We start from the raw sequence: 27,435 nt of genomic DNA, 5'->3' as shown, positions 1-27,435 counted from the left end.
CTGAAGCAGCACATGGTAAATGCTGTAAAGCACAGGAGGCCAGAATTAGAGAAGTCATTATTATTTAAGAATCACTTTGTGCTTTGATATTTTGTGCATTAAGCTCATTTTGTAACCCCTTTACATATAAAAATCACTGAATCATAGAATTTGCTGTGCAGAAGGAGCCATTTGGCACACCGGCTCTGCACCGGCCCTGGGAAAGAGCACCCTACGTAAACCACGGCCCCACCATATGCTCGTAACTCAGTAACCTCTCCTAACCTTTTGGACACAAAGGGGCGATTTATCATGGGCAATCCACCTGCATATCTTTGGACAGTGGGAGGAAACCAAAGCATCCGGGGGAAACCCAGGCAGACACGGGGAGAAAGTGCAAACTCCACACAGACTATCACTCGAGGGCGGAATTGATCCCGGGTCCCTGGTGCTGTGAGGCTGCAGTGCTAGCCGCTGTGCCATATCATAAATGATTCGTAATTACACATCCAAGAACTATTGGTAAGATTACTGTGTGGAAGTGAACCCTACATACTGAGTTTTTTTAGGTCAGTCCCTAGTCGATAAAACATAAGAAATTGGAACAGGAATAGGACATTTGGCCTGTTGAGCCTGCTCTGCCATTCAAAAGATTCTTCAATAATGGGGCTATGTCCCCAAGCCTGCGAGTAAAAGGGGCGCAAATCCCTCCGGACTTTTTCTAGAAAGTCCAGGGTGATTCTCCGTTTCCAAGGAGACTTGCAAGGCCCCGGAGTGCTCCATGCAGCTCCAGCTACCGATGGGAGCCCTGCACTTCCTGCATGCGCATGCGCTCGGCAGACCGTGCAACATGGCGGACCCACACCGCGAGCTGGCCCAGTGCAACATGGCGGACTCACACCGTGGGCCAGTGCCAAAGAAGTAGGCCCCCCCCAGAACGCGCCGCGCCTGCCAATCACAGGCCTGGCCGGCGTGGATGCCCCCCCATGACGGATGGCCACTGCAGCAGTGACTCCAAGCTCCCACTGGGTGGAACCATGTTAGAACCACGCCAGCGGGAACTCGGCCACCTTCCAGCGCAGAATCGCCGTGGGGGAGCCTCTTTCAACGGCCCCTGACTGGTGCTGTGTCAACTGCGTGCATGTGACTGCCGGTGATTCTCCAGCTGCTTCGGGGCTTTTCACAGTAACTTCATTTGAAGCCTACGTGTGACAATAAACGATTTTCATTTCAAGGCGTCGCGGGTCCGACGCCCCATTCTCCACCCCGTGCCGGGCGTGATCGCGGCGTAGAAGCTTGGAGAATCCCGGCCCATATAGTGACCTTCGAATTTAACTCCACTTTACTTACCTGCTCCCCATATCCTTGATTTCCTGGGACGGCAAAAATCTGTCTACCCCAGTCTTTTAATATGTTCAACAACGAAGCATCAAAATATGACTGGGATAGAGAATACCAAAGACGAAAAATCCTTTGAGTGAAGAGATTTCTCCACATCTCAGTCCTAAATGATCAGCCCCTTTATCCTGAGACTGCCCACTTATTCTAGATTCTCCAGCCAAGGGAACAAGGGAAACAATCTTTCAGTGTCTATCCTCTTGAGCCCCTGCAGAATCTTGGGCAGGTTTCTCCGACCCCCTGCTGGGCCAGCGAATCAGCCGGGGGGGGGGGGGGGGGGGGGGGGGGGCATGAATCCCGCCCCGCCGCCAGCTGCCAGATTCTCCGGCGGCAGTTTTTCGGCATGAGCGGGAATCGTGTCACGCTGGTCGGGGGCTGTTGGCAGTGACCCCCCCCAGGCAATCCTCTGCTCCGCGATGGGCCGAGTGGCCGCCTGTTTTTGGCCAGTCCCACCAACGCAAATCAAACAATGTCCTTACCGGCGGGTCTGGCTCTGCGGGAGGCTTGCGGAATCCTCGGGGTGGGGAGGGCGCAGGTGGATCTGGCCCCGGGGGGGGGGGGGGCCACGGTGGCCTGGCCCGCGATTGGGGCCCACCGATCTGCGGGCGGGCCTGTGTGGCCGGAGCGGAGAAGAACCCCCCTGCGCATGCGCTGGGATCACGTCAGAACGTGCTGGCGCTCCCGCGCATGCGGCAACTTGCGCCGGAAGGCGGCCTAGCCCCTGATGGTGTGGAGGATTCCACACATTCCAGGCGGCCCAACGCCGGAGTGGTTTACGCCACTCCTCGGCGCCGGTACGGCCCACCCCGTCGGGTAGCGGAGAATCTCGGCCCTTGTTTCAATAAGATCATCTCTCTTTTTTCTAAACTCCAGAGAATAAAGGATCAATGTACGCAGCCTTTTGACATGAAAAATGAAATGAAAATCGCTTATTGTCACAAGTAGGCTTCAAAATAAGTTACTGTGAAAAGCCCCTAGTCGCCACATTCCGGCACCTGTTTGGGGAGGCTGGTACGGGAATTGAACCGTGCTGCTGGCCTGCCTTAGTCTGCTTTCAAAGCCAGCGATTTAGCCCAGTGTGCTAAACCAGCCCCTTATGGGACATGGGACAATCCTTTCCAGGGACCAATCCAGTGAATATTTCCTGTACTACCTCCAATACAAGAATATTTTTCCTTAAATATGCTCAGTTGCCTAATCATAGCTGGGCCAGCAGTGGATTTGTGCTGAAGCTGGTCCAGCACCCCTTAGGGGCAGCACGGTAGCATTGTGGATAGCACAATCACTTCACAGCTCCAGGGTCCCAGGTTCGATTCCGGCTTGGGTCACTGTCTGTGCGGAGTCTGCACATCCTCCCCGTGTGTGCGTGGGTTTCCTCCGGGTGCTCCGGTTTCCTCCCACAGTCCAAAGATGTGCAGGTTAGGTGGATTGGCCATGATAAATTGCCCTTAGTGTCCAAAATTGCCCTTTGTGTTGGGTGGGATTACTGGGTTGTGGGATAGGGTGGAGGTGTTGGCCTTGGGTAGGGTGCTCTTTCCAGGGGCCGGTGCAGGCTCGATGGGCCGAGTGGCCTCCTTCTGCACTGTAAATTCTATGTAAATCTATATGGACAGGAACACCCAGCCCGGGTTTCTCAAGCCAATTAGTAGCCAATGTCCAATGCTGGTTAATGTAAGTGTATGGATGTTAGGAGTGGGGGAAGGACAGATTGAGGAGCAATGATATCTGCCACAATCAAATTGTCTCCCAATACACCCTGCCTGGTCTGACTTTTTTTAAAATCAGTCAGTTGGATGAGGTACTGCAACCTGGAGAACCAACTCCAGTAAAATTCAGAGGAGGAGGTCAAGTCCCCAGAGACAGATAGCACTGTGAGTGATCTAGCCTACTCAGGTGAATCAATGTAAATCTGCGTGTTGTCGCTCCTAACACACTTCTCACCAAGAGCCTACAGGGGATGACAGGAGAACATTGAAAATTAAAAGATCATTTGAAGGTAGTTTTATGCAACATTTATTATTTTGGAATTCAACATTGAGGAATGACAACTGAATGTGCATATTAGCATAGTTCAGCCTGAGAGGCACATCCACCTATCATTTTAGCCGTTGATAAAACCGACCGATATTTTGATACATGTCAATAGTAGTATCTCCCAAGTACACTTATGTGAGACCACCTCATGAAGCGCTTTCTCACTGATTGCATTTCACTTTGAATGCCGGATGATTTTATTCTGCATTGAAATTAAAATGTTTAAGTGCCCTGGTGATTCATTGGAAGATTTGACGATGCTGTACAGGCCAATGTTACCATTCACTTCTCAAAGCTGACAAGGAGCAGAATCCATACACAAAGTTGTGTCGTCAATAGCACTACTTGGGTTTTCTGGCTGCGTATGGAACTATATAAATATCGACACAAGTATTTGCAGTCATTTGTGTGCACCACTAGTTTCCTCTTGTCAAAATCTGCACCATCCTGTCCCAGGCATTTACGGCAATAAAAACAGAATTAGGTTATAGGTTTGAATGAAAGAGTTTTAACTATTATTTTACTACATCTATTAGATTAATGGTCTGTTTTCTTACGAAAGGTTGTTCATTTGACCAGTAAGCCTAAAGCACAACATGTGCAGCAATGCAATGCTTGGAGGCATATGGAAGCCAGTTAAAACGCTCACTGTGAGAAGTACACGGACGGAGAACCCCATCATCATCTGGGCAGCAATGAAACAACAGACTGCATTCAATGAACAAAGCGCAGAGGGAGTTAAGACATTGTTTTGACAACTATTGTTAAGACTAAAATGGTAATTATAAGCATTTTCATGTGACCCACATTATTGATGAAAGATAGACTGGGCTCCGGCATCTTATGATTAATGCCTTGTTTGTAAAGCCCGACTTCTGCCACTTTGAAAGCCCAGATGACACTTGTAATAGACAATCTTACAGATTTTCCTGATTGCTTTGATGCAGACTTATTTATCCTTTTGCTCATTTTACTCACTTCATTCATGAGGTGCTTTATCCCAGAATTAGCTTATTGTATACTTGGCTATATATTTTTACTTTACATATGTGCAACAATAAATTATTCCAGTTGATAGGGTAGCATTGTCTAAAAATCAAAGTCTGCCTTGCATGTGCATTAGCTCCATATGGAGTGTCATTTTCTCTGTTCTTTGTTGCTTAAAATAGCAACTCTTTAACTATCTGTTTCAGAATGCCTCAGTGCCAGCGCATTAGTGCAAGTTACACCAGAACTGTTTGATTATACTAATCTTTGGGGCATTGCTTAACTGATGTCGGCCCCTATTTTGTGCTATCTTTAGGTTTAATAGAGAGATGAGAAGGAAGAAAAAACAAGCAAAAAATCTTTAAAAGGTACAGTGGGAGTTGATGCACCTGCCTTTTATTTATTTGCATGACAATGTAAGCCATGTGTGTCAGCACTGGTATGAAAGGTTAATAGCTATTATGCTAAAAGCCAGAGTGCATCGTCAATGATGTCAGATGATGTTAGATCACATGTGACTGGAACCTGAGGGAAGAATGGAGTCATGCTAAAGCCCATCTCTGTAAATAGTGTGAATAGTGAATAAGTATTCACTAGTTTGCAACGGCATAGTTTCCAGCTGTCTTCTATCAAAACTGCACAGTGCCCAGTCGTGATAATAGTACAGCAGCAACAAACTGGCAAAATAATGCACCCTTGTGACATGGTTAGGATATTCATCTTATTAGAAGGTGTACTTCCTCAATCCCTCCAAAGATTTGCCAAGTAAATGCTTGGGGCAGAATTTCCAGGCTTGGAAATGGGAGGCAAAAGGGTCCTGAAAATATTGGTGCTGCCTTGCAGGCTAGCATCCTGACCCTATTCAATAAGGCTCATTCAGAGCCATGACAGGCAGCCGATTGTAATATTCCAGTCAGTTTCCTGTAGCGATGGTTTAACTGCCTGAGCTGGGCATCCAGAATCAGCCCAGGAGTCTAGGCATAGCCAGCTCTCTGCAAGACCAAAGGCTGTCCTGTTGCAGGATTCGTTTCTTATAACTGCCCTCCCTTCTGTTATTTTTTTTTCAAATTGGTGAGAGTATATTTCCATGTTGAGTGTGCCACTCTGCAAAGCTGCAGGGCGTCAGAGTAGGCCTTTTTGAGGGGGTCTGTTGTGTGTGAGAAGTGAAGGCCTAATAGCTTCTAATAGAACTGAGACAAAGTCCCGGTAACTACACGAGCCTTCTAACTAGCCTGCCTTGGCATTTGCCTGTCACTTGGCCGCCTAAAACCTGGGGTTGGCAGGCCCAACTCGAATTACCCATCTTGGTAGAGAGAATCTTGACCCACTGCTTCTTCTGGTGCTGATTTTCCATGAAGTGCAGAACATTAAAGTAAATTGCAGCAGCAGACAAACCTGGTTGACACGGTGGTGAAGGTCTCGCAGTTGGTTGTTTTTTCTCAGGCTGTGGTTTCTGGCTCTTAACTGGCTGATATTTTGAGGCAAAAACATCATTCAGCTTCTTCTGGGCCATCAGGAACTCATCAGAACGTTTTGTTATCTAACAATAAGAACAGAATCATTTATCGGTTGTGTATCATTCCACGTAAATAAGAGTACCATTTGGAAAGGAAAACAAGTCATCCTGAAGTGAACATTTCATCTTTACCCATTATATAAAACACTTACACTATGAAAGAATGAACTGGATAATTAATTGATTGCAAATAGCGCCAATGTTTGGAAGAATAATTACAGATATTAACAAACTGAAGTAACTTTACAAAATGCCACAGTTCCCGAACTGCTAAGTACATCAAAGTATCACACCACGAAATAGCCACTAATGAAAGATGCGTAATGTAGGATGTGAGTTTTGAGAGATATTTTAGAGTTTCACGTGGGTTTATCCAGAGGGGAAACCAGACAGAAATTTGAAGAAAGCAGGAAGAAACCAGTTCTAATGACAGGACACGAAATGTTAACTCTGTTTCTCTCCACAGATGCTGCCTGACCTGCTGTAAATTTCCAGCACTTTTTGTAACATATTAGATTCTTCGAAGAACCTTTATTATAGGAATTTAATCTTCCCAGGGTAAAACATGACAAAAATGAGGCAACCAGTTCATCTACATCAGCTCTTGAGGGCAAGCTTGCAAACTGCCTGAAAACATTTCGACCCATATGATTATGGGCAGAATTCTCCCAACGGGAGACAAACAGCCGACGCCGGAGTGAAACTCGGAGTGTTACACTCCGGCATCGGACACCGCTCCTCGACCCCTATTCTCCCCCGGGGGGGGCTAGGAGCGGCGGCGCATGAATTCCGCGTGCCGGGCCTTGATGCTTGCGTCAAAGTGGCGCGCCGGGAATTACGCGGCCGGCGCCGCCGAAGTGACATCAGCCGCACATGCGCAAGATGGCCGGCGCCAACCCACGCATGTGCGGTTGCCGTCTTCCCCTCCGCTGCCCCGCAAGACATGGCGGCTTGATCTTGCGGGGCGGTGGAGGGAAAAGTGTCCGTCTTTTAGAGACGCCGGCCCGACGATCGGTGGGCACCGATCGCGGGCCAGACATCTGCTGAGCATATCCGTGGTGCTCGCTCCTCCCCTCCGGTCCCCACAGGCCCCACACTCACTGGTCGCGTGCTGTTCACGCCAGCAGCGACCTGGTGTGGTTGGCACCGGCGTGAACCGGTTGGGTTCGGCAGGCCGCTCGGCCCATCCGGGCCGGAGAATCGCCGGTCGCCGTGAGAAACGGCGAATGCCGATTCTCCGAGCGGCCTGTCGTAAAACGCGACATGCCATTTTGGGGGGAGTGGGAGAATCGCGGGGGGTGCCAGGGCGGCGTGGCGTGATTCGCCCGGCCCACCCGCAATTCTCCCACCCAGAGTGGGGTGCGGAGAATTGCGCCTTATGACTTTATTGTGTAGACTAATGATGGTAACTCTCTAACAAGTCTTAACTAATTTAACCTCACCAATTTATAACAATTGTAGATTCTGATCTTAACCACAATAGGGTGGCACAGTGGTTAGGACTGCTGCCTCGCAACGCCAGGGACCAGGGTTTGATTCTGACCTGGGGTGACTGTCTGTGTGGAGTTTGCAAATTCTCCCTGTGTCTGTGTGAATTTCCTTGGTGTGCTCCGGTTTCCTCCCACAGTCCAAAGATATGCAGTTTAGCTGGATTGGCCATGCTAAATAGTGTCCAAAAGTTTAGGTGGAATTACGGGGACAGTGTGCTCATTCAGAGGGTCGGCACAGACTCAATATCCTGAATGGCCGCTTCTGCATTGTAGGGATGGTATAATTCTGTATGATTCTAACTATCAAGATATAATGAGCAGTTATTACTAAATTACTGAGACATCACTGAATTGTCTGTTTATTCCATACGTTATGTTATTGGCTTTCGCCTAATAATATCGCATATCTCACTTTTCAATTTGAGTGTTGCTATTTATGATTTTATGGTTAATAATTTATTGTCAGTCTTCTTATTTGCCGATTTACCAGAAAGGTGTTAATTTATTTACAAAACAGCTTGTGTGAATCTTAATTGGAGGTTGGCTTTGTAAATGCTACTACACTTTGAATTGATTGATAGATGACAGTTATAATACACAGAACATACAGTGCAGAAGGAGGCCATTCAGCCCATCGAGTCTGCACTGACGCACTTAAGCCCTCACTTCCACCCTATCCCCGTAACCCAATAACCCCATCTAATCGTTTTGGACACTAAGGGCAATTTAGCATGGCCAATCTACCTAACCTGCACGTCTTTGGACTGTGGGAGGAAACCGGAGCACCCGGAGGAAACCCACGCAGACACAGGAAGAACGTGCAGACTCCTCACAGACAGTGACCCAGCGGGGAATCGAACTTGGGACCCTGGCGCTGTGAAGTCACAGTGCTAGCCACTTGTGCTAACGTGCTGCCGGTATAATAATAATAATCTTTATTAGTGTCACAAGTAGGCTTACATTAACACTGCAATGAAGAGACTTCCGGAGGCGGCGATGACGTAGGAAGCCGCACATTTGGGAGCTCCCGATTCAAACGGACTTTTCGGCTCTTTTTAGAGCCCAAAACGGAATTTTTTTCGACGTCTCCCGGTGGGAGAAGGTGTGTTGATCGACTTTCTCTGCATTTCATGACTCGAACTCGGAGTGGAAAGGGGGAAAAAATGGCAGCAGCTCCCCAGAAAAAACGGGGGAAGGAATCCAAGATGGCGGCCGGCGGAGCTCCAGAGTAGTGGAAGCAGTGGACCCTGGAGCAGCAAGTTGCTCTCCTGCGCTGTTTTGCAGATTTTAAGGCTGAGGTGCTGAGCTCTCTGCAGGAAACGAATAAAAAGCTCTCGGAGATTCAGACGACCCAGGGTGCTGCCATCCAGGCGTTGCAGGCGCAGGCCACTGAACGAGAGGAGGAGGCCGTGGTCCTCGTGAGTAAGGTGGAGGGGCACGAGGCACTCCACAAGAAGTGGCAAGACCGCTTCGAGGAGCTTGATCACCGCATGAGGCGGAAGAATCTGAGGATCTTGGGCCTTGCGGAGGGGCTGGAGGGGTCGGATCTGACAACCTACGTGGCAATGGTGCTGAACTCGCTAGTGGGGGCAGGATCTTTCCATCTGCCCCTGGAGCTGGAGGGAGCCCACAGAGTACTGGCCAGGAGGCCTAAGGAGAACGAACCCCCGCGTGCGGTGCTGGTGAGGTTCCACCGGTTCAGTGATCAGGAGTGTGTGCTGCGCTGGGCCAAGAAAGTGAAGAGCAGCAATTGGGAGAATGGGGTAGTACGGATCTACCAGGATTGGAGTGCAGAGGTGGCTAAGCGGCGGCCCGGGTTTAATCGGACGAAGGAGGTGCTCTATAAGAAGAAGATAAAGTTTGTAATGTTGCAGCCTGCGCGCCTGTGGGTAACTTATTTGGATCGGCACTATTATTTTGATTCCCTGGAGGAGGCGTGGGCCTTCGTGCGGATGGAGAAACTGGACTCGAACTAGGGGTTGGGGTTTGCGGGGTCGGTTGTAATACTTTATTGCTGGTTTCTGCTGTTGCTGTGTTCTCTTTTTCTGTACTTTTGTAACTTGATTATGGTTATTTATTGGGGTGTTGTTCTGTTTTTTGTTGGGGGGCATTGTTTGAGTTTTGTATCTTGCAGGGAGGGTTGGGGGGGTTTGTTGTATTCTATGTCGGGTTGGGGGTATGGAGTGGGGCTGGTATTTGGGAGCTGCGTCAGAAGGGTGTGGTGGGGCAGTGCAAAAGCGCGGGCTTTCCTCTGGTTTCCCGCATTGCGGGGCTGGGGGGTGGAGATGATGACGGGGGAGGCGGGGCCTTAACTGGATCTTCCCCGCGCTGGAGCGGTGCCTGGAGAGGGATAGATTGGGGGATGATCCCACTTTGGGAGGGGTCGGGTTATTGGCGGGAGTTTCCGGGGTCAGCAGAAGTTAGCTGACCCACGGAAGTACAATGGAGGACCGGTCGCGGCTGGGAGGGTTCCTAGCCTGGGGGGGAAGGGAGGGGGGGAAAGGGGAATGCCGGGTTGCTGCTGGTAGGGTCAAGAAGGAGCTGGTGGGGGCCGGGGGGACAGAGGTGAGGTGTTGTCGCTGTGGGGACTGGGTCGGGCGGGGGGTGCTGGCCTGGGGCGGGCAGTCGACGGGCTATGGCTAGTCGACGGGGGAGGGGGCGGGACGCCCTCTGATCCAGTTGGTCACCTGGAATGCGAGAGGATTGAATGGGCCGGTGAAGCGGTCTAGGGTACTTGCTCATCTGAGGGGGCTAAAGGCAGATGTGGCAATGCTTCAGGAGACCCACCTGAAGGTGGCGGACCAGGTCCGTCTGAGGAAGAGGTGGGTGGGGCAGGTTTTCCACTCTGGGTTGGATGTGAAGAACCGGGGAGTGGCGATTCTGGTGGGGAAAAATGTATTGTTTGAGGCATCTTAGGTGGTGGCGGATAAGGGGGGTAGGTATGTTATGGTTAGGGGCAGGCTACAGGGAGAGAAGGTGGTACTTGCTGTTGTGTATGCCCCAAATTGGGATGATGCGGGCTTTATGAGGCGTATGCTGGGACGGGTCCCGGATCTAGAGGCGGGAGGTCTGATTATTGGGGGGGGGGCACTTCAATACGGTGTTGGATCCTTCACTGGATCGGTCCAGTTCAAGGACGGGTAGGAGGCCGGCGGCGGCCAAGGTACTGAGAGGGTTTACGGACCAGATGGGAGGGGTGGACCCATGGAGGTTTGTGAGGCCGAGGACACGGGAGTACTCTTTCTTCTCCCACGTACATAGGGTTTATACTCAGATAGACTTCTTCGTGGTGAGTAGGGGACTGATTCCGAGAGTGGTGGAGGCCGAATATTTGGCCATTGCAATCTCTGACCACGTTCCGCATTGGATGGAGTTGGAGATGGGGGAGGTGTGGGACCAGCGCCCATTGTGGCGGTTGGATATGGGGTTGTTGGCGGAGGAGGAGGTGTGTAGGAGGGTCCGGGCAAGTATTGAGGGGTACCTTGAGGTGAATGATACGGGGGAGGTCCAGGTGGGGATGGTCTGGGAAGCCCTGAAGGCAGTGATTCGTGGGGAGCTGATATCCATCTGGGCACACAGGGAGAGGAGCGAGAGGAGTGAGAGGGATAGACTGGTGGGGAAGATGCTGGAGGTAGATAGGAGGTACGCGGAGGCACCAGAGGAGGGATTGTTGGGGGAGAGGCGCAGCCTACAGGCTAAATTTGATTTGCTGACCACTAGAAAGGCGGAGGCACAGTGGAGGAAGGCACAAGGGGCAGTGTATGAACATGGTGAAAAGGCGAGTAGGATGCTGGCTGATCAGCTCCGTAAGCGGGATGCGGCTAGGGAAATTGCTGGAGTGAGAGACAAGAGTGGGAATGTGGTGCGGAAGGGGGTAGAGGTGAATGAGGTCTTCAAGGACTTTTACGGGGAACTGTACCGGTCGGAGCCAACGGTGGAGAGGAGGGGAATAGAGAGGTTTCTCGACGGGCTATCTTTCCCGAATGTGCAGGAGGAGCAGGTGGAGGGGTTGGGGGCGCCGATTGAGCTGGAGGAGCTGGTTAAGGGGATTGGGCAGATGCAGTCAGGGAAGGCGCCGGGGCCGGATGGGTTCCCGGTGGAGTTTTATAAAAAGTTTGTGGATCTAGTGGGCCCCTTGCTGGTGTGGACACTTAATGAGGCGTGGAAAGGGGGGACTTTGCCCCCGACGATGTCGCGGTCGCTGATTTCTTTAATCTGAAAGAGGGACAAGGACCCCCAGCAGTGTGGTTCATACAGGCCCATATCTCTCCTTAATGTGGATGTCAAGGTGATGGCAAAAATCCTGGCCACCAGGATAGAGGACTGTGTGCCAGGGGTTGTACACGAGGACCAGACAGGTTTTGTTAAGGGAAGGCAGCTGAACACGAATGTGCGGAGGTTGTTGAATGTCATCATGATGCCAGCGATTGAGGGGGAGGCAGAGATAGTCGTGGCGCTGGATGCGGAGAAGGCCTTCGATAGAGTGGAGTGGGGCTGCTTATGGGAGGTGTTGGGGAGGTTTGGATTTGGTGAAGGGTTTATTAGATGGGTGAGGCTGCTATATGAGGCCCCGATGGCGTGTGTGGCCACGAATGGGAGGAGGTCGGTGTACTTCCGGCTTTACCGAGGGACCAGGCAGGGTTGCCCCGTGTCCCCCTTGTTGTTTACATTGGCAATCGAGCCGTTGGCAATGGCGTTGAGGGATTCAGGGAGGTGGAGGGGTTTGGTGCGGGGTGGGGAGGTTGTTGTATGCCGATGATCTGCTACTGTATGTGGCGGACCCGGTGGGAGGGATGCCGGGGGTGATGGAGCTGCTAGCTGAGTTTGGGTCCTTTTCAGGCTATAAACTAAATCTAGGCAAGAGCGAGGTGTTTGTTGTGCACCCTGGGGACCAGGAGGAAGGAATTGGTAGGCTCCCGCTTAGGAGGGCAGGGGAGAGTTTTAAGTACCTGGGGGTGCAGGTGGCCAGGGACTGGGGGACTCTTTTCAAGCATAATTTCACCAGGCTTGTGGATCAGATAGAGGAGGAGTTCAAGAGGTGGGACATGCTGCCATTGTCGTTGGCGGGGAGGGTGCAGTCCGTCAAAATGACGGTGCTTCCGAGGTTCTTGTTCCTCTTTCAGTGCCTGCCCATCTTCATCCCCAGGGCCTTCTTTAGGAGGGTGACTAGCAGTATTTTGAGCTTTGTGTGGGCACATGGGACTCCGAGAGTGAAGAGGGTTTTCCTGGAGCGAGGGAGGGATAGAGGCGGGCTGGCGCTGCCCAACCTTTTGGGGTACTATTGGGTGGCCAATATGTCAATGGTGCGTAAATGGGTGATGGGGGGGGAGCGTGGAAAAGAATGGAGATGGCGTCTTGCAGAGGTACGAGCCTGGGTGCCTTGGTAACAGCGCCGTTGCCGCTTTCTCCTGAGAGGTTTACCACGAGCCCGGTGGTGGCGGCGACCCTAAGAATCTGGGGACAGTAGAGACGGCATCGGGGGGAAATAGGGGGCTCAATGGAGGCTCCATTAGGTGGAAATCATCGGTTCATCCCGGGGAACACTGATGGGGGATTCAGGGGGTGGCATAGGGTGGGCATCAGTAAACTGAGGGACCTGTTTATTGGCGGGAGGTTTGCGGGCCTGGGGGAACTGGAAGATAAATTTGGGCTCCCCCAAGGGAACATATTCAGATGCTTGCAGGTAAAGGCGTTTGCTAGGCGACGGGTAGAGGAGTTCCCTTTGCTGCCCTCGCGGGGGGTGATGGACAGAGTGCTTTCGGGGGTGTGGGTCGGAGAGGAGAAGGTGTCTGACATTTATAAGGTAATGCAGGAGGTGGAGGAGTCGTCAGTGGAGGAGCTGAAGGCTAAATGGGAGGAGGAACTCGGGGAGCAGATAGAGGACGGGACTTGGGCGGATGCCTTGGAGAGAGTCAACTCTTTCTCTTCATGTGCGAAGCTTAGTCTCATCCAATTTAAGGTGATGCACCGGGCCCACATGTCCGGGACTAGGATGAGTAGGTTCTTTGGGGGTGAGGACAGGTGCACCAGGTGTTCGGGGAGTCCAGCGAATCATGCCCATATGTTCTGGGCATGTCCAGCACTGGAAGAATTCTGGAAGGGGGTGGCGGGGACGGTGTCGAGGATGGTTGGATCCAGGGTCAAACCAGGGTGGGGACTCGCGATTTTTGGAGTTGCGGCGGAGCCGGGAGTGCAGGAGGTGAAAGAGGCCGGTGTCCTGGCCTTTGCGTCCCTAGTAGCCCGGCGGAGGATCTTGATGCAGTGGAAAGATGCGAGGCCCCCAAGTGTGGCGATCTGGATCAGTGACATGGCGGGATTTATAAAATTGGAGAGGGTTAAATTTGCCCTGAGAGGATCAATACAAGGGTTCTATAAACGGTGGCAGCCTTTTCTGGACTTCCTGGCTCAAAGATAGGTATCTTGGTCAATAGCAGCAGCAACCCGGGGGGACCTCCTGTTCATTGAGGATGGCCGAATGTTTATGATTGCTATCATTATTGTTATTGTTGGTATTTTATTGCGGTTCGTTGTTTTCAATAAAAATTATTTTAAAAAAAAACACTGCAATGAAGTTACTGTGAAAATCCCCTAGTCGCCACACTCCGGTGCCTGTTCGGGTATACTGTGGGAGAATTCAGAATGTCCAAATTACCTAACAGCACATCTTTCAGGACTTCTGGGAAGAATTTGGAGTGTCTGGATGAAACCCCCGCAGACACAGGAAGAACGTGCAGACTCCGCATGGACAGTGACCGAAACCGGGAATCGAACCAGAGACCCTGGTGCTATAAAGCAACAGTGCTAACCACTGTGCCACCCAGTTAAGCATGTGTATTTAGCCCTAATTAAATCAGAGACCAACAGTAGAGAATACACTTGAGGCAACACCTTGATAATGAATTAAACGGAAGGGATTAAAGTTGTGTTTTGTCAGGGTAGGGTAGCGATCTCAATAGTGCTTTTTACAAAACAAAGGCCTGTAACTTGATTGGTCAGATAGCAATGCTGTATTGTACTGGGGCTGGTTTAGCACAGTGGGCTAAGACAGGTAAGACCAATCTGGGGCGGGTTTAGCACAGTGGGCAAAGACAGTTGGCTTCTAATGCAGAACAATGCCAGCAGCATGGGTTCAATTCCCGTACCGGCCTCCCCGAACAGGCACCGGAATGTGGCGACAAAGGGCTTTTCACAGTAACTTCATTGTAGCCTACTTGTGACAGTAAGCGATTATTATTATTATACTCCCATTGTCTAAGCTGGGCTTTGAAACTTACTGTCCTACAAATGAAAATGAACAAATCCTGAATATCACCTACCTGCTTTGAAAAGGTTGAAAACATTTCTCCTTCTCTCTGAGCATTATCTTGAATCTGCTTTCGTTCCTTAAAGCCTCTGTAATTGCTTTGAATTTTCACTGCTGCCAGGTCTTCATCTTCCTGAGAACTGGATTTTGTAGATTTGTCATGGGTTGCCCCCTCTCCTTTTCCATCTAATTTCTTTTCTTCCTTTGGCTGTGCCCTTTCTTTGTTTCCTCTGTCATTGCTCTGAATAACTGTTCCGGCTGGTTCTTCCTTTGGACCATCACGAGCCACAATTCCTTTGTGAGATTCTTTCCTCGAAGCTTCTATTTCCTTGGTTTTAACAGGCACCTTGTTCTCTTGCAGTTGCTTTCTCTCGCGGTGACCTCGATAATTACTTTGAATAACAACGGCAGCTTTGGTATCGTCTTCCTCATTTCCCCTTTCCTCTTCTTGCTTTTGCTGCTTGGTTTTACCATCCTTAATGCTGCTGTTGGATGTGGGGTTCTTCTTGTTTCTGTCACCCTCCACCACTTCCCCTGCTTCTTGCACCTCTTCTTCACCACTTCTTTGTTTTTTATAAGGATCATTTATGTCATATTCTCTGCAAAAAGAAAAAGGTATGCCTTATCATGGGTCTTTCAAGGGCAATTATTGAAACAATTGTCAAACACATTTGTCATGTCATAGTAAAGAATTGACATTAGAGGTAATGGACTCGTCTACCGGTACTTGCTTAAGAGGAGAATTCGTGAAAAGCACTGAATTACATTGATGGCCCAACACATTCTTCAGTTTTATAAGGATGTAAAAACATTTTAAAAAGAACAAGTAGGAGGCCATTTGGCCCTCAAGATTGCTCTGCCATTCAATAAGATTGAGGCTGTGGTAGCATGTCCTCTATAAGGGGGCAGGCAGTCTGTGGGCTGGAGTCTCCGCCCTGCCGCGCCACATTTCTGCTTCACCCCGCCGGCGGGATGCTCCATTACGCCGGCTGGTCAATGGGGTTTCCCATTGTGGGGCAGCCCCACGCCATCGGGAAACCCCCGGGCTGCCGGAAAAACTGAGCATCCCACCGGCGGAAATTCCAGACCCATGTTACCGGCTTGGGACCAATCGCATGGGAGCTTGTGAACCCCAACCAATAGAAAGAAAGCATGAGGCCTTGGGAGCAGAAGCCTGGGAGCAGTGGACACCGGAATTGGAGAGTTAAAACCTTTCCAACATTGCTTTGTGCATGTACGTCATTGCCTTTGCCTACTGTTAATAAACCCTCTTGATTGTTACTGGAAGTCTCCAGCATATTGTTGCGAGCCACCATATTGGCGACGAGGTAAACGGTTCGATTGTTAATCTTCAGCTGTTCAAAATTTGAGGGGGGGGGAGGAAGAAACGTCCAAAAATAGAGGAGCAATGTGAACCATCAACTTGGGGAACCAAAAAAATGATAAAATGTCAATAATTAGAAAGTTAGAACCTTTCAACCAGGGGGCTGAAAACTGGAGCCAGTACATTGAATGGCGCCACTATTTCTTCACAGTAAATGAGATAGCAGGGCAAGACAAGTAGAAGGTAATACTTTTGACGGCTGGCGGGCCTCAAACCTACAATCTGATTAAAATATCCTACGTCTCCGGAAGCTCCCGGCTGAAAAATATTTGACTAATTGGTCACATTGGTCAAGGAACACTTTAACCCCAGGCCCTCGATCACCCTGAAGAGGTACAAATTCAACTCTGCTGTTAAGGACCCAGAAGAGTCCATCTCCACTTTTGTAGCCAGGCATACCAAAAGCTCGGTGTAGCACTCATGAATCTGCTGCGCAACTGTCTAATGTGCGAATTAACAACCACAGCATCCAGAAAACATTCCTAGCTGAAACTAAAATCACACTGGACAAGATGATTGAGGTTGCTCAGGTGATGGAGTGCGCTGGAAAAAACATATCTGAACTTCAAAGCGTGTCGGAAGGGGAAGTGAATCAGTGGTTGGGCGGTTTGGCCACGAGGCATGCCACGAGATCCACAGGCACAGAACTAGGCAGAGTCCTCGGGACCGGATCAAAGTGAGAGAACCAGGAGAAGAATGGGATGTCAGCCTTTGCTATCGATGTGGGGGAGATCACCTGCTGGAAGTCTGTCATTGTCTAAGTTTGTCTGTTTCATTTCCAACTGAAGAGGCCATATCCAGGCCTGTTGCCACGTGAGGCAGAGTCCACCAATGCAAAAATAACAGCAGCGCCAGCAATCCATGACACCACTGAACCATGTGGCGAAGAGCTCTGAGAAGGAGCTCAAGACACACCCTCTAAATGTTGTCAAAGTAAATAAGACAGCCCCAGTTGAAATCATTTGAAAAGTGAATGGAAAACCTTTGAAAATGAAGGTCGATGCTGGTGCATCGGGTCTGATTGTGGGGGAGCAGATGTTCGATTATATTCAAGAAAGGACTCAGACCCTAAGTTTGGGTAGCACGACGGCCAAGCTGTGAACCAAACTCGGGACACCCTAAATATTCTTGGGACCACTAGCCTGCCAGTACCTTGCAAAGAAAAGAGAGCCTGATTGTCACAGAGATACACAGACCAAGCCTGATGGGAAGGGACTGGTTACAGTGAATTAAACTAAACTGGCTGGAAATCTTTAAGATTTTAAACAGCGTTTTTCAAGAAGGCCTGCAGAGATACGAGGTCATGTTCCACAATGAGTTAGGAGGCAGCAGTTGTCATCTATGGTGCTTAAACATTCCACCAATACGTTTACAGATGGCGCTTCAGCATAATAACGACCACAAGCTGCTATTGGATCTTTTGAAAGTGGGCAAACCAATACCCCCATGTGCCTCTGCCAGGGTGCAATGCTGCTCACGGCCTACAACTACACCGTCCAACACATGTTTGGCACCTAGATCTCTAATGCAGATCCCTGCCAAGGGAAACCTGGCACCTGGGCACCTTGGCACTGTAAGAAACTGCAGAGTGTGGTGAACTCAGCCAAGCGCATCACACAAGCTTGCCACCCTCATATTGATTCTGTCTACACCTCCCGCTGCCTCAGGAAGGCACTGTACTTCGGTACATGTGACAATAAATCAAATCAAAATCAAATCAAACTGGCATTTTGGCAGCCTGATAGTGCCACTCCAGCACTCTGGCAGGATGGCATTACTGGGTGCCCAGGTGGCAGTGCCTAGGTGCCAGGATGGAAGTGCCAAGGTGCCTGGGTGTCAACGGGAGTGCCAGGAAACTACCCTGCCAAATGCCTGTCCATCCGGAACTTCTGATAGCCTAGGAGACCCCCAAGCATTTATGCCTGGTCCACATATGTGTAGACCAGTGCTGAACGGCGCCATGGTGAGGTCACCCAGGCGTGGGCATTAGTTCCCGGTACTCGGAAAAATCAGGCGCCGACATATTTGAATGAGCCTCATGGCTCATTTGAATTAAATATGTTAATCTGGAGCTCTCCCAGCGAGGATAAGATGCAGATTATAATGTCTCACGAGTTCTAACATCTGGTCTGTGTGTGTGGGGTGGGGGAGGATGTGGAGGTTTCCATGGAGGGGGAGGCCCTTTAGGCAGAGGGTTCCTGGGGGTCTCCCTATCACAGGACTCCCTGGTTTGGGTCCCTTTGGTCAGCGGGTCCCTGGGGGCGGGGGGGGGGGGGGGGGGGGGGAGGGAACTCCCTATTGCAGGGGTTTCTGGAGGAGGTCCCCCTATTTCGGGAGTCCCGGAGGGATGGGGTGGGATTGGGGTCTGGTACAGGGGGAGGTGGGCAGGCAAGTATTGTGGGGGGGGGGGGGGGGGGGTGGCCCTCAGTTGGGGTCGGATGTCCTCTACCAGCATGGCCCTGGTGTGTAGGCCACTTAATAGGCCAAGGAGGTTTGCCCCACCGTGGGATCCATGGTGCCAGGGTGACACTGGTAGGAACCACAAGTGATCGATGCCCACGTGATTCCTGGCCATGGGGACTGGAGAATTTCGGTGGGCCGGAGCATAGGGTGCCAGGTCCACTAAATGGATGCAAATAGGTCATTAAGAATCATTTGCATTCATTTACATGCTCCCGCAGTCGTGGGCCTGAATTCCGGCGCTGGAGCATCCTGTTCGGGTCGGCGCCCGGCGTCGATCCCGATTTTGCCCCGACACCCAATTATTTGTCCCATTGGGAAACACAATCCAGTCGTCCCAGAGAATCCGTCCCATAGTCTCCCAAATGGAGAATTCACCCCATGCTTCTCACATGCTTCTTTCAACTTTCTCACACACGCTGGGATAGATTTTGACCTTGTGGGATTGTGTAAAAGGGGTGACAGGAAGATGTGTTTTACATCTCTCCTGATTATTATTGCCAGTGATGTCAATCAGGAGAGATTCAACAAGATACAAAAGTTTAACACGACGGAACAAAGTTCTACGACTTGCAGACTTGTTTTGGTTCTATTTAATAACCGGACTTACAATTTCACATTGAGGTGTTTTCTGTCCATATAGCCTCTGTAGTGAGCCTGGATTTTAATGGCGGCATATCGCTTTTCCTCCAACATTTCTTTGTATTCTTTCCTGCACAGATATCCTCTTGCAACTAAGAGAAGCAAATTGTAAATGCTCACTTTATCATCTTATAGTATAAAAGTAAGGCACATCGTCATTGATTTGTACTTTATGCTGTGTTAAATGTTTTACACCAGACATTTTGGGTAGGATCCTCCATCTCGCCGTACCTGTTTTCTGGTGCGGCGTGCCCCTGCCAGCAGCGGGATTCTCCGTCCTGGCAGCCAGCCAAAGGGGTTTCCCCACTGTGGGCACCCCTATGCCATCAGGAAATCTGCGCGAGTGAGTGCGCTGCTGGCAAACCGGAGTATCCTGCCGATGGAGAATCCAGCCCATCACTAACTATACCGTAAAAAATCACTGGTTACAATTACATTGGAAATGTTAAAAAGTCCTGTAAAAAATACTTACCTGCCTGGAGTGTGATAATTGTCTGCTCTAGTTTCTGATTTTCAACGTCCTTTCTCACTTTGTGCCCTCTATAAGCTACAAGAAGGATAACATGTTTATCTTTTCATTTGCAGGTTTGTTATTGTTAATGCAATGGATAAATCTAATGATTGTGATGATGATGGAATGTCAGCCTCCACTATAATTTCTCTGAGATATTGACAGTAACATTTGACATTTGCACAGGCACAGTTTAAAAAAATGTTTCGCAGGTTGTGGCACCGCTGGTTAGGCCAACATGTACACCCACAGTGTTGTTAGGAACTCCAGGATTTTGACTCAGTGACAGTGAACGAACGTAAATATATTTCAAAGTCAGGATGGGATGTGATTCGGAGGAGAATTTCCAGGTGGTGGTGTTCGCATTTATCTGCCGGCCTTGTTCATTTAGATTATAATGGGCAGCATGGTTAGTTTCACTTTAGTAATGGAGAGGGATAGGTGCGTGCAACAGGGCAAGGTTTACAATTGAGGAAAGGGTAAATACAATGCTGTCAGACAAGAATTGAAGAGCATAAGTTGGGAACATAGGCTGTCAGGGAAGGACACAAGTGAAATGTGGAACTTGTTCAAGGAACAGGTTCTGCGTGTCTTTGATATGTATGTCCCTGTCAGGCAGGGAAGAGATGGTCGAGTGAGGGAACCATGGTTGGCAAGAGAGGTTGAATGTCTTGTTAAGAGGAAGAAGGAGACTTATGTAAGGCTGAGGAAACAAGGTTCAGACAGGGTGTTGGAGGGATACAAGATATCCAGGAGGGAACTTAAGAAAGGGATTAGGAGAGCTAAGAGAGGGCATGAAAAATCTTTGGCAGGTAGGATAAAGGAAAACCCCAAGGCCTTTTACACATATGTGAGAAATATGAGAATGACTAGAGCGAGGGTAGGTCCGATCAAGGACAGTAGTGGGAGATTGTGTATTGAGTCTGAAGAGATAGGAGAGGTCTTGAACAAGTACTTTTCTTCAGTATTATGAAAATGAAAAATGAAATGAAAATTGCTTATTGTCACGAGTAGGCTTCAATGAAGTTACTGTGAAAAGCCCCTAGTCGCCACATTCCGGCACCTGTTCGCTATTAACAAACGAGAGGGGCCATATTGTTGGAGAGGACAGTGTGAAACAGACTGTTAAGCTCGAGGAGATACTTGTTAGGAAAGAAGATGTGTTGGGCATTTTGAAAAACTTGAGGATAGACAAGTCCCCCGGGCCTGACGGGATATATCCAAGGATTCTATGGGAAGCAAGAATGAAATTGCAGAGCCGTTGGCAATGATCTTTTCATCCTCGCTGTCAACAGGGGTGGCACCAGGGGATTGGAGAGTGGCGAATGTCGTGCCCCTGTTCAAAAAAGGGAATAGGGATAACCCTGGGAATTACAGGCCAGTTAGTCTTACTTCGGTGGTTGGCAAAGTAATGGAAAGGGTACTGAGGGATAGGATTTCTGAGCATCTGGAAAGACACTGCTTGATTAGTGATAGTCAGCACAGATTTGTGAGGGGTAGGTCTTGCATTATAAGTCTTATTGACTTCTTTGAGGAGGTGACCAAGCATGTGGATGAAGGTAAAACAGTGGATGTAGTGTACATGGATTTTAGTAAGGCATTTGATAAGGTTCCCCATGGTAGGCTTATGCAGAAAGTAAGGAGGCATGGGATAGTGGGAAATTTGGCCGGTTGGATAATGAACTGGCTAACCGATAGAAGTCAGAGAGTAGTGGTGGATGGCAAATATTCAGCCTGGAGCCCAGTTACCAGTGGCGTACCGCAGGGATCAGTTCTGGGTCCTCTGCTGTTTGTGATTTTCATTAACGACTTGGATGAGGGAGTTGAAGGGTGGGTCAGTAAATTTGCAGATGATACGAAGATTGGTGGAGTTGTGGATAGTGAGGAGGGCTGTTGTCGGCTGCAAAGAGACATAGATAGGATGCAGAGCTGGGCTGAGAAGTAGCAGATGGCGTTTAACCCTGACAAGTGTGAGGTTGTCCATTTTGGAAGGACAAATATGAATGCGGAATACAGGGTTAATGGTAGAGTGGTAGAGTTCTTGGCAATGTAGAGGAGCAGAGAGATCTTGGGGTCTATGTTCATAGTTCTTTGAAAGTTGCCACTCAAGTGGATAGAGCTGTGAAGAAGGCCTATGGTGTGCTAGCGTTCATTAGCAGAGGGATTGAATTTAAGAGCTGTGAGGTGATGATGCTGCTGTACAAAACCTTGGTCAGGCCACATTTGGAGTACTGTGTGCAGTTCTGGTCACGTCATTTTAGGATGTGGAAGCTTTGGAAAAGGTGCAAAGGAGATTTACCAGGATGTTGCCTGGAATGGAGAGTAGGTCTTACGAGGAAAGGTTGAGGGTGCTAGGCCTTTTCTCATTGAAACGGAGAAGGATAAGAGTGACTTGATAGAGGTTTATAAGATGATCATGGGAATAGATAGAGTAGACAGTCAGAGACTTTTTCCCCGGGTGGAACAAACCATTACAAGTGGACATAAATTTAAGGTAAATGGTGGAAGATATAGGGGGGATGTCAGAGGTAGGTTCTTTACCCAGAGAGTAGTGGGGACATGAAATGCACTGCCTGTGGAAGTAGTTGAGTCGGAAACATTAGGGACCTTCAAGCGGCTATTGGATAGGTACATGGATTAGGGTAGAATAATGGAGTGTAGATTAATTTGTTCTTAAGGGCAGCACGGTAGCATTGTGGATAGCATAATTGCTTCACAGCTCCAGGGTCCCAGGTTCGATTTTGGCTTGGGTCACTATCTGTGTGGAGTCTGCACATCCTCCCCGTGTGTGCATGGGTTTCTTCCGGGTACTCCGGTTTCCTCCCACAGTCCAAAGATGTGGAGGTTGGGTGGATTGGCTATGATGAATTGCCCTTAGAGTCCAAAATTCTATGAGCTATGATTAACCTAGGACAAAAGTTCGACACAACAACGTGGGCCGAAGGGCATGTTCTGTGCTGTATTTCTCTATCTATCTATGGTAGCACAAGTGGATAGCACAGTGGCTTCACAGTGCCAGGGTCCCAGGTTCGATTCCCCACTGGGTCATTGTCTATGAGGAGTCTGCACGTTCTCCCTGTGTGTGCGTGGGTTTCCTTTGGGTGCTCCGGTTTCCTCCCACAGTCCAAAGAGTGCAGGTTGGCCATGCTAAATTGGATTTAGTGTCCAAAAAGGTTAGGAGGGGTTATTGGGTTACGGGGATAGGGTGGAAGTGAGGGCTTAATGTTGGTCGGTGCAGACTCGATGGGCCAAATGGCCTCCTTCTGCACTGTATGTTCTATGTTCTATGGGTTTTGAAGGTGCTGCCTATGTTCCTGCCGTGAATTTTAAAGAGGTTACACATGACTGTCGATAGTGGGGGGAGTGAATGCTTGTGGAAGGGATACCAATCAAGCGGGCTGTTTTGTCCTGGATAGTATCGAACATTTTGAGTGTTATTGGAGCTGCACTCATCCAGGCAAGTGGGGAGAATTCCATCACACTCCTGACTTGTGCCTTGTAGATGGTGGACAGGCTTTGGGGAGTCAGGTGGTGACTTACTCATCACAGCATTCCTGGCATTTGACTTGCTCTGGTAGCCACAGTATTAATGTGGCTCATCCAGTTCAGTTTCTGGTCAATGGTAACCTCCAGGATGTTGATTGTGAGGGATCAGCAATGCCATCGAATGTCAAGGAGCAATGGTTAGATCCTCTCTTGTTGGAGATGGTCATTGCCCAACATTTGTATGGCGCAAATGTAACTTGCAATTTGTCAGCCCAAGCCTGGATATTGTCGAGGTCATACTGCATTCGGACAGGGACAGCTTCAGTGCCTGAGGAGTCGGGAATGGTGTTGAACACTGTGCAAATCATCAGAGAACCTCCCCACTTCTGACCTTATGATGGTAGGAAGGTCATTGATGAAGCAGCTGAAAATGGTTGGGCCGAGGACACTGCCCCGAGCAACTCCTGCAGTGATGTTCTGGAGCTGAGATGATTGACCTCCAACCATCACAACCATCTTCCATTGTACCAGGAATCAATCCAACGAGTGGATAATTTTCACCTTGATTCCCATTGACTTCAATTTTGTCAGAGCTCCGTGATGCCACACTCAGTCAAATGCTGCTTTGATGTCAAGGGCAGTGACTCCCACCTCAACTCTGGAGTTCAGTTCCTTTGTCCATGTTTGATCTCAGACTGTAATGAGATCAGGAGCTGAGTGAGTCTGGTGGAACCCAAACTGAATGTCAGTGAGCAGGTTATTGCTGAGTAAGTGCCACTTAGTAGTACTGTTGATGTAAAGGTCAGGTAAAGTCGCCATGGGACCAGATAACTATAGGCTGCTTTCGCCTTTGAGGGGGAGAGCTGACTGGTGGTAATTTAACCTGAGGATCACCACACCTCAGGGGGGAGAGGTTGAGAAGGCGGCCTTCATGACCCCTCCATTGCCTTACTGATGATTGAGAGCAGACTGATAGGGTTTGTATGGGGTTGGATTTTTATAGTTCATTTATGGGGTTTGGGCATTGCTGTCTTGCCCAGCACTTTCCCCATCCCTAATTGAACTTGAGAAGGTGGTGGTGAGCTACTTCCTTGAACTGCTGCAGTTCCTGTGGTGTTGGTTCACCCACAGTGCTGTTTGAAGGGGTGATCCAGGGTTTTGAAACAGTGACAATGAAGGAACAGTGATATATTTCCCAGTCAGGATGGTGAGTGACTTACTGTCCTTCTTTTTGTGCAGAGGTCATAACTGGTCAATATCCCACCTTGCTGGGTTGATGTCCCCGCCCCGGTGTTGTAGCTGTACTAAACAGCTTGGCTGGGGTGGCGGGGGTGAGGACAGGTTCTGGAGAACAAGTCTTCAGTAGTACTGCCGGAATATTGTCAGGGCCCATAGCTTTTGCAGTATTCAGTGCCTTCAGCCATTTGTTTTGCACTGATGTGCTGAGATCCTCTCCCATTGAGGATGAGGATATTTGTGGAGCCTCCTGCTACAGTGAGTTGTTTAATTGTCCACCACTATTCATGATTGGATGTGATAGGATTGCAGAGCTTTGATCTGATACTTTGGTTGTGGGTTCGCTTAGCTCTGTCCATCACTTGCTGCTTGTGCTGTTTGGCACACAAATAGCCCTGTGTTGCAGCTTCACCAGGTTATCACCACATTTTTCGGTATGCCTGATGTTGCCCCTGGCACATTGTCCTGCACTCTTCATTGAACCAAGGTTGATCTCCTGGCTTGGTGGTAATGGTACAGTGGGAGATATTCTGGGGCATGGGGTTACAGATTTTGGTTGAGTACAATTGTGCTGTTGCTAATGGCCCACAGTGCCTCATGGATACCCAGTCTTAAGGTGTTGTAATATAATCAGGGTCTAGTTTTAAGACCGATTAAATTGGATATCGTAAATTAAAGAATTGGGCACTTTAAAAACCACAGACTGCTGAAGCCTGCAGAGTCCAAATATACAGAACTCAGACCTGCTGTCAGGGGCATGTCTGATAACCCATCAAGTAATTATCACTCCTACTTCAGATGCATTGGCCTATTGTCCACAGTACCTGATGCCCCATCAAGCAATTATCACTCCTACTTAAGATGCGTTGGCCTATTATCCACAGTTCCGGATAAACCATCAAGCAATCATCACTCCTCCCAGGGCGGGTTCAGGTGCCCTTTCAACAGGTCATCAGCCAGACAATTGGACACTGAGACCCTGCCTCCTGCGTCTCCATTGGCCAAAGGCCAAGGGTAGGTGAAATAGGAGGTGGGTAGCAAAAGCGGGATACAAATAGGCATTCCAGACATCTAGGAAGTAAGACTGGAAGCAAAGACTCGAAGCAAAGACTCTGGGCGGGATTCTTCGAACCCCGCCTGGTCGGAGAATCCCCGGGGGGTGGCGTGAATCCCGCCCCGCCGCTCCGATGCCAGAAGCCGTATTCTCCGGCGCCGGTTTTCGGGCAGGGGCGGGGATCACGCTGCGCCGGTCAGGGGTCATTGGCAGCGGCCCCCTCCGGCAAATCTCAGGCCCTGATGGGCCGAGCGGCCGTCAGTTCCTGGCCAGTCCTGCCAGCGTGAAATGGACATGGTCCCACACGGCGGGACCTGACTGGTAGGCCGTCCAGTGGAGTCCTCGGGGTGGGAGAGGGTGGGCGGAATCTGGCCCAGGGAGGCCCCACGGTGGCCTGGCCCACAATCGGGGCCCACCGATCTGTGGGCAGGCCTGTGCCATGGGGGCACTCCTTCCTTCCGCGCCGGCCTCTGTCGGGCTCCGCCATGGCCGCCACGGAGAAGAACCCCCCTGTGCATGCGCAGGAACATGCTGGCCGGTCTGCCCATTCACAGAAACCCACGTAGTCCCTTCGGTGGCAGTTGGCGCGATGCCAGCCCCTCCAGCGCCGGCCTAGCCCCCGGAAGTGCGGAGGATTTCACAACTTCCGGTTGGCCCGGTGCCAGAGTGGTTCGCCCCGTTCTTGGCACCGGCGTCAGGCCATCCCGCCAATTGTGGGAGAATCCCATCCTCTGTGTGTGAGGTGACCTTGACTTGACCAGAAGGAAGGAAGGAAGGAAGGAAGCAAGGAAGAAACAGCCAGCGAGAATCGCCTTTGCAAAGAGGAACCAGACCATCTTTGCGGGTAGTATAGTCGAATCCTTGGATTTTTGTTTTGTTTATTGTCACGTGTTCCGAGGTACAGTGAAAAGTGATTTTCTGCCAGCAGCTCAACAGATCATTAAGTGCATGAAAAGAAAAGGAAATTTAAAAAAATACATAATAGCGCAACGCAAAATACACAATGTAACTGCTTAAAAACCTGCATCGGGTGAAGCATACAGGGGTGTAATGTTAATGAGGTCAGTCCATAAGAGAGTCGTTTAGGAGTCAGGTAACAGCCGGGGAAGAAGCTGTTTTTGAGTCTGATCGTGCCTGTTCGCAGACTCAAAACTGTATCTCGTGCCCGATGGAAGAGGTTGGAAGAGTGAGTAAGCCGGATAGGAGGGGTCTTTGATTATGCTGCCCGCTTTTCTCAGGCAGCGGGAGGTGTAGATCCTGGGTGTTTCTTGTATGTGTAGGGGTAATTTACGCGTTAACTATATTTAATAAAGTGTGTTGCATTATATCTGTGTCTGTACTTTGCTCTACTCATAAATTAAGACACCTGTGTAAACTTTAATTAAGGAGCTGGTTGAAATATCTGAATTGGACAGATACAACACCAGGTTATCACCTCATTTTTAGGTATGCCTGATGTTGCTCCTGACATACCCTCCTACACTTTTCATTGAACCAGGGTTGATCCCCTGGATTGGTGATAATGTTACAGTGGGAGATATTCTGGGCCATGAGGTTACAGATTTTGGTTGAGTATAATTTTGCTGCTGCTAATTGCCCACAGCACCTCATGGATGCTGGTAGTGCCACACAACATGATGGAGTTTATCCTTGATGTGAAAATGGGACTTTGCCTCAGTCTGTGGTTGTACTGCCGAACCATTATTGACATTGAAGTCCCCCTTCCAGAGAATATTCTGCCTCCTTGCCACTCTCAGTGCTTTTTCCAAGTGGGTGTTCAACATGGTACTGATTCCTCAGCTGTCGGTGGACGGTATGTGGTAATCAGCAAAATACTTTCCTTGCCCATGTTAGACCTGTTGCCATGAGACTTCATGAGTTCCAAAGCCAATGTTGAGGACTCCCAGGGCAACTCTCTCACAACTGCATATCACTGTGCCACCACCTCTGTTGGG

The 27,435-nt window shown here is 49.6% G+C and overlaps 1 protein-coding gene across 12 annotated transcripts in view; it reads right to left on the bottom strand.

The window, feature by feature from the left end:
- myo3a (myosin IIIA) overlaps positions 1-27,435 on the bottom strand; it is a 556,810-nt gene that overhangs the window by 107,637 nt on the left and 421,738 nt on the right. For 11 of the 12 annotated variants that reach the window (XR_005460772.1, XM_038798143.1, XM_038798142.1 and 8 more), the window contains 4 exons: positions 19,666-19,740; positions 19,162-19,285; positions 14,721-15,306; positions 5,794-5,938 (listed from right to left, as the gene is read on the bottom strand). Coding sequence is in view for 11 of the 12 variants with exons in the window: in XM_038798143.1 (XP_038654071.1) it covers positions 5,794-5,938; positions 14,721-15,306; positions 19,162-19,285; positions 19,666-19,740 (930 nt within the window). In the remaining variant the exon portion in view is untranslated. The remainder of the gene's footprint in view (positions 1-5,793; positions 5,939-14,720; positions 15,307-19,161; positions 19,286-19,665; positions 19,741-27,435) is intronic. The other variant, XM_038798147.1, reaches the window with a different exon arrangement.

Source organism: Scyliorhinus canicula, chromosome 5, assembly GCF_902713615.1.
Source record: "Scyliorhinus canicula chromosome 5, sScyCan1.1, whole genome shotgun sequence".
NCBI classification, from domain to species: domain Eukaryota; kingdom Metazoa; phylum Chordata; class Chondrichthyes; order Carcharhiniformes; family Scyliorhinidae; genus Scyliorhinus; species Scyliorhinus canicula.
Note: the sequence above shows the minus strand (reverse complement) of the source record. Positions and strands in the feature narration are given on the sequence as shown.